Source organism: Sceloporus undulatus, chromosome 3 (genome assembly GCF_019175285.1).
Source record: "Sceloporus undulatus isolate JIND9_A2432 ecotype Alabama chromosome 3, SceUnd_v1.1, whole genome shotgun sequence".
Taxonomy (NCBI): domain Eukaryota; kingdom Metazoa; phylum Chordata; class Lepidosauria; order Squamata; family Phrynosomatidae; genus Sceloporus; species Sceloporus undulatus.
The window spans coordinates 252,262,403-252,270,079 of NC_056524.1; the positions used below are offsets into that span (position 1 = coordinate 252,262,403).

Here is a 7,677-nt window from a genome sequence, read left to right on the forward strand (position 1 = left end):
CGACAGAGAAGAATCAAAGATAAAACAAAGACTGCGGGCTTGCTGGACTGGTTGAATAGAAATGTTGTCCACAGAAACAGAAAAGGAGTGTTGACTTAGGAGGAAAGACAAGAAGCTCCGTCTTGGACATGTTGAGCTTCAAACGCCAGTGGCTTATCCACTGCAAGACAGCTGTGAGACAAAACAAAATTTGCTGTTCATGCCTTGGAGAAAGGTCAGGGGTGGAAAATTCCAACAGGGAGAAGGCCACACAATTCCCATCTTTCATCCAAATTGTGTAAACTAAATGGTTAGCTGAACACTAGAGCTCAGAAATGAATACAAAGCCTGGACCCTGTGACAGTGAAAAAAATTATGTCTAAGATATTTCTGCTATTCTGCTGAGCCAGACAAACTCCTCAGATGACCAGACTAGTCACTGAGAACTGAACTACAACAAAACAAAAATATTGTTATCTCAGTCCACTTACTCTTTCTCAAGCACTGTAAGCCAATTATAATTATTTGCATTAGCTGAGTAAGAATGGGAGCTTTAAAATGTAAATTTGGACTTTTGTTTCCACTTTGTCCTCTGGTTTCTCTTCTATACAGTGATTGTTTCCATATAAAAAAACTTCAGTAAGAATAAATGCAAAACATGATCCCATCCTAACAAAAACATTCTACATATGACAATAAAAAGAGCTGCTAGAACTGTTTAAATGTTCTTTCTTGGGAGGGAAAGGTTTTACAATTATAAGAACAGGATTTGTGTGTGTGTGTGGGGGGGGAATAGAGTGTACCTGCAAAGAAGTTGTTCTGTGGAGCTTTAGTGCCCCCTTCTGGTGTACTCTGGCAAAACAGGCAGGACAGTAGTCCTCTCCACACTCCAAGCACACCTAGAGAAAAAGAAATTAAGGATGTAAAAGCAATAGAACAAGGCCACACATGCATTCTCAGATGTCAACCCTATCAAATTAAATGGAGAAATGTGTACATGATTTTGGTTTACATTTATTAAATTGCTTATCATTCTTTGACCCCAAAATGGAAGAAAACAAATTACAATGTCATTTCTATTAAGAAAACCATTGCCTCTATGTGCCTGCAGAAAGTCTACGACAAATCCAGTTTGAATTTTAAACAGATGAAGAAGAAGCATCAGATTTAATTTCTAGACTAAGGGTAAACACTTTCCTTCACTGAACTCATTTTTATATGCATTGGTTCAGATCCAAACTTCTTGCTGAGAATACAATCAGCGAAATCAGTAAGACTTAAGTAAAGCATGACTATATTGTCCGAAGGTTTCTGTGATCTACTCTGAGAGTAAGCTTGCATTACCTACAAGAGGTGATTTTGTCCCAGGACAAGTGATTTAGCAAACCAGCCTTCCCAAAGCACTTGTAGCTATGAAGAATCCCCATCACCAAGGCAGGTATTAGAGAAATAGGCTGTTTGGAGATGGCATCTTCTAACAACCATCACAATCAATTAACTTTCTTTACACTGTGACCAATGTGGCCATGCTCCTTTGACTCATTGTTGCATCCTACATTAGTATAACTGTGTCAGTGTAGGTACTCATACCTAAGTATTTTGCAACTCATTTGATAAAACTATGTGAAGAAAGAATTTGTCCTCTTTTCTGAGAAAAGTCTCAGAGACCATTGACTGAAATATTACAGCTCCAAATTCCTTGGTGTATAACCTTTGCTGCTGAACATACAGCAGTCATCTGTAAATGTTGAAATATAGTATACATTAAGTCCATTTGACCCCAACCCTTCAGTTGTATGGCATACAGATGGCTTATAGAGCTTGCTAATAGCAATGATGTAAAATGAGAGCAACCAAGCAAAGGGTAACTTGAGAGGCACTCTGTTTCAAAGATAACCACTATTCAGTGTGAAATCAGGGTCTCAGAAAGCTTTTCTGAACTTTTATTGGCTTTAAAGACTCAAAATAAGTGTACCGAAAAAGCACAAGATCTAGGGATCGCTTTTGCCTAACAGTGGTGCATGCAGAAATGTTGAACTTCTAGGCAGAAAGTGTAGAAAGGACATTTGAAAAGTTATGAGTATCAAGCACAAGCATTATAAATGATCCCATCTGATCTGTTGAGAACAGATTGAGCAAGTGCATCACAGAGAGACAGAGGAAGAAGTAGTGCTTGGCGGGACATTCTACATATACAGCCTACTGTCCTGTCAGGCAATTTATTGGTATTAAGAATTGTAAAACAGTTGACAGATGTTAAGAAAGGACAGTACGGTTAGGAAAAGGATTATACAAGTATTTCTCCTTGTAATCACCAGCATTCTATTTTATAAAATATTTCAACTGCCTGAGAATTTCTTAAAATGTGACAAAAACTCTATTTTCAATTTTATCTTTACATGATATATACTTTGTTCTGCAGGAACTGTCCTTAAATGCACTATGCTTTTCTTCATCTTATAATCAGCAAAAATATATTTGTGAATGACATGCTATCTGACATGAACAATAATTTTCAGTGACAATTACATTCAGTGTTTTGGACTAATTTGTACAGAATATCTTAGATATTTTGAAATACTTGAAAGAAAATCTAGATAAGGACTAATTGCTATGATGGTGTTATTTAGCTGGTTTTCACAAATATTTTAGACAAGAAGTCTGATATTTTATACATAAACTGGGTTTTTTTTACATCTTTTCCATCAAACACTCTTTCATCTTTTTTCCTAGAGTCAAAATATGACTATTCTTTATTTGTTCTATTTACTTACCAGTAGTGCAGTCTTTGTTTCACATTGACCACATGCTTTCCCCTTAACTTTAGGTTTTTCCTCTGTTGCAACATTCATTAATTTACATGTATGTGTCTTTTTAGCTGGCTCTGGAACTGGAAAATGTAGCAGAGATTAGCCAAGGGAAGGCAAACTGCAAGCAGCATGGTTCATGACATTGACAGTGAATAGCAGGAAGGAGGTTCTTTAAAGTTTTCCTAGTGTTATTACACTGAAACCAACCATAGCCCCCAAGTGAATTCAGAACACCAAAATGAATTTATATCCTAGTCAGAGAATTAAATAAAAGATCTCCTTTCTGTTTAAATGAAAGCCTCTCACTTAGGTGACCAAGATTTCAGTTTGCAATTTCACTATGTAATAATAGGGCATTACAAGTACAATCAATCTTTTAAAATAGTTTTGGCCACTTAAGGGTGTGAAAATTATCTTCTGGACCTTATTTTATAAATAGATTATCAATAATATTATTACAGTTAATACTATAGTCTTCTCTATGTCTCCTCTAGATGCCTGCTTGGCGTCGGTAATGGGCTGGATGAGGGAGAACAAACTCAGTGTGAATCCAGGGAAAACGGAAGTACTGGTGAAGGTTCCCCGGTTTCGGGTGGTGATCTGTCACCCGGTCCTGAATGGGGTCACGCTCCCCTGAAGGTCTCGGTGCGCAGCTTGGAGGCTCCTTGATTCGTCGCTCCAGCTGACTTCTCAGGTGGATACGAGGTCAGGAGTGCTTGTTATCAGCTTCGGCTGATACGCCAGCTGCGTCCCTACCTGGACCGTAAGGACCTTGAATCTGTTTGACATGCTTTGGTAACCTCTCGATGGATTTCTGCAATGCGCTCTACATGGGGCAACCCTTGTACCAAACCCGGAAGCTGCAATTGGTGCGGAACATGGCAGCAGACGGTGCCTGGCAGTTCCGGGTCGGACATATAACACCTATTTAAAAGACCTTCATTGGCTGCCTATTCGCTCCGAGCTCAATACAAGTGTTGGTTTTGACCTATAAAGCCCTAAATGGCTTGGGCCCAGGGTACATGGGAGGACCGCCTCTCCCCATATAATCCGCCCGCACACTCAGAACATCCGGGACAAATTTGTTGGAGGTCCCTAGGTCAAACCTTGCACGGACCTCACAGAGGGCTTTTGCCATCGCTGCCCCTTCACTTTGGAACAAGCTCCTGTAGAGCTCGCTCCGCCGCCTCACTAGTTAGCTTCAAGAAAAATCTGAAGACGTATTTATTTCAGTTGGCCTTCCCACCTGTTAAATTGTTTATTTTCCTGCCCCTTATTCTCCCTTTTGACCCCGGTCCGTTGTAAATTAATTTTTCCTTCTCTTTGCCATTGACATGTGTATTTATTTGATTTCCTGTTCCTGTTTCTGTAGTAATGTTTTTTAACTTATATTGAATTTTATCTTGTATTGTAAATGTTTCAATTTGTAAGCCGTCTGATCATACCTATGGAGGCGGGGTAGAAATAAAATTTATTATTATTATTATTATTATTATTATTATTATTATTTCACAGTAAAGTTCTTAGCTCTTTGTCGTTTTATTAAGGTGGGGAAGAATGGTTCCTATATGTCAAGCCCCAAACTAACTATTTTAACATGAATCCAAGCTGTTGTTCAAAAATTTCCCCAAACCCCATCCTGAACCAACAGCTCCAGCTTTGAGCATACCATCATGTTTTCAGTACTAAAATATCATTACCTTGAACTTGTTCTTTGAGAATCTTCAATTTTACTTTGCCTGAAGAAATCTGTTTTTAAAAGGAATATTTCAGTTAGATTGATCAAAATACTGCAATGATTTTATGCCTATTCATGAATTTCCTTTTAATTACACTGACATTTTTGTTTTACCTCAAAACAGGCACACAAGTGGTGAAGCAATTGTCTAAACATACAAACAAAATTAAGTGGCATATATTTGAACAGAATATGTGATCCCAATCACATACAACATACTTCTTTGTATCAAAATATATACAAATATACATGCGTCATATAGAAATAACACATCTAACAATGTAATCCACCATAAACACAACTAGAGTTCTGGTAAAGATTCATGCCAATGAATGGTCTTTATCAAGTTCATATAAGTGATTACATCTCTGAGGTTAAACAACAATTCTTTTGGAATACAAAATAACTTTGAGGACTTTTCTTTTATGTTACAATTCCAAAGGCAGTAAAACTGGCAGAATGGAAAAATCAGCAGTAGTAATAATAGCTGAAGAATAAGAGTGTTGTTTTTTTTGGGGGGGGGGGGCTATGAGGTCATGTACTGGAAGAGTTTATTCCTGATGTTTTGCCAGCAGCTGTGGCTGGCATCTTCAGAGAATGCTGACATGGAAGAAAGTGGGGTATATATATTGTTGGTTGAAAGGAAGTGATTTTGTGAACCCACAGAAAACTATGAATGCTGGCCGTGAAATCCTTCAACTTCACAATAAGAGTGTAATTATCCTGAATTATTTTCAGGTAAGAAAAATAACTTTAATATGAGCTGCAATTCCGAATTTCAGCCTTTGATCTCATAAACACTTACTTTGGAGTAAACCCCACTCAAAGCACCCTGTTTCAGAGGAGACAAACATAAGCGTTATGCTGATAATGAGGCAATATATTTCTTCAAGTTTGGGGTTAGTTTTAATTTGTTCCACCAATATTGTTTCAAAACAAATTTCTCTTAGGAAAAAAATGCATTGCCCCACTCCAGATGATCAAGTTCAAGAGGGTTACACCACTAGAGGGGAACTTCCCCTCCAGCCTCCCCTCTTCAAAATCCTTTGCCTCCAAATGGCCAATACATCCACACTGCAGAAATAATCCAGTTGAACACCACTTTAACTACCATGACTATGCTATGCTATGGAATTCTGGTCTGTTTTTGGCACCAGAGCTCTCTGTCAGAGAAGGTTAAATGTCTCACAAAACTACAGTTCCAGAATTCCATAGCACTGAGCTATAGAAGTTAAAGTGGTGTCAAACTATATCATTTCTGCAGTGTGGATGCAACCTAGGGGAACACAGTTGGGATCTCACCCCATCAGTTTTAGGCCCACGAGGGCCTTGTTTTTCTCCCCAAATGAGAAGTGACTCAGAACTGAAGTCATTTCGATCCATGGAGTGCAATGAGAGCTATGTGCTGCACTTTTCCTTTATGACAGCGTTTTCCAACCTGTGGGTCGCGACCCCTTTGGGGGTTGAACGGCTTTTCACAGGGGTCACCTAAGACCATCGGAAAACACATATTTCCAATGGTCTTAGGAACCAAGACGAAAATAATTTTATAGTTGGGGGTCACCACAACATGAGGAACTGTATTAAAGGGTTGTGGCATTAGGAAGGTTGAGAACCACTGCTTTATGAGCATTAATGCATTTTAAAGGAATGAGAAAATAGATGGGTACATGTTTTAATTAATGGCTTTCAGACCGGCACTGATAAATCTAATCTACTGAATTTCTAAGAATATTCTTACCTTTCCAAAGTTTTCTTTGTTTTGTGACAATATCTGGGGCTGTAAACTCATACCAGCCTGACCTGACTTCCAGTGATATGCATTTGCTCGTCTACAAAAAAGATCCAAAGAGGGTTTTTTCCCCAAATAAAAGCAAAATAAAACATACATTTATAGGGTACATATTGTTTCCCTTTCCCTTGCTTTGCCAATATGTCAAACAGGCTTGCAAAAATGTAAAAAAGCAACAAAAAACAACATAATGATTCTATATATGATGCTATGAGAACAGAGTATTTATTTATTTATTTATTTATTTACGGTATTTATACCCCGCCCTTCAGCCCTAATGGCTCTCAGAGCAAGAAGATGAAAACTACAATTTTTACCTTTCTGACTGCTATCAAACTAAACTGAGAGCGAAACAGTAAGCTTGGCAGAGAATTTCCAACACAGGATGAGGAAATCATTCATTTATTTGGAGCTATTCTGGTAGCTAGGTTTGCCTTCACACCAAATATAGTTTTCTTTTTGTTTTGTTTTTCCATTTAGGAAAGGAACTGAGAAAGATGGGACCTCAACATCTATTCCTTAAGACCTTCCATAAAGGCTCTAGACCAATTAATACCATTATGTTCTTCAGTCAACTCAATATATCTAGCTAAATGTATCAGGATATACCTAATATAACATTACACTGCTAAGAAATCTGAACACTGAATTGGAAAGTCCCCTGATCAATCCCTGCCTCTTGCAGGAATTTACAAGGTAGCCTTAGAGAAGCCTCTCTCTCAGCCTCAGTTGTTCCACACAACCTATCTGCAATACAAACGATAATACTATTCACAAGTGGTGCCTGGGTTCGAATTAATTCGTTCCGTGGCACCGTTCGTAACCCGAAAGCCTTCGTAAGCGAATTGCATAGGCGCTAATGGGGAAAAGCCGCGATTCCGTGCGAAAAGCCGAAAAAAGCACCAAAAGTTTTTTCGTAACCCGAAAAAACATTCGTAACCCGGAACATGTTTTCCTATGGGATTTTTTCGTATCCCGAAAATTTCGTAACCTGGGTATTGTCGTATCCCGAGGGTACCACTGGACTGTTGTTGTAAAGCAAAGATGGGAATCATGTAGCCCTCCACATATATGTTGTTGGAATGCAACTCCCTGCGGTCCCTTAGTAAGTCTAAGTGATGGTAAATACTGTTGACAGTTGAGGTTTAACAACTTGGTTGCCACTCTTGTTGTAAGAATTACAACTATATCCACCCATCTGTAAAATAGCCACACTAGTAAAAAGAAAAAGAAAGATTCGCCTTTCCAATATACACACCAAATCTGCTCCAAAAGGACTGGGAGACCCTCTAAAGCAGATCTAGAAGAGACACAGAAGACTGTAGTGGAGAGGGAGAGGAAGTCCTACCTTAAGAATT

General features: G+C 38.5%; 1 protein-coding gene across 3 annotated transcripts in view; it reads right to left on the reverse strand.

The window, feature by feature from the left end:
* ZBBX (zinc finger B-box domain containing) overlaps positions 1-6,374 on the reverse strand; it is a 40,549-nt gene extending 34,175 nt beyond the window's left edge. For all 3 annotated transcript variants that reach the window (XM_042460151.1, XM_042460149.1, XM_042460148.1), the window contains exons 1-4: positions 6,269-6,374; positions 4,490-4,538; positions 2,754-2,869; positions 783-878 (exon numbers count right to left, since the gene is read on the reverse strand). In XM_042460151.1, the coding sequence (XP_042316085.1) occupies positions 783-878; positions 2,754-2,869; positions 4,490-4,538; positions 6,269-6,319 (312 nt within the window). In that variant the 5' untranslated portion in view covers positions 6,320-6,374. The remainder of the gene's footprint in view (positions 1-782; positions 879-2,753; positions 2,870-4,489; positions 4,539-6,268) is intronic.
* Between the last annotated feature and the right edge of the window lie 1,303 nt (positions 6,375-7,677).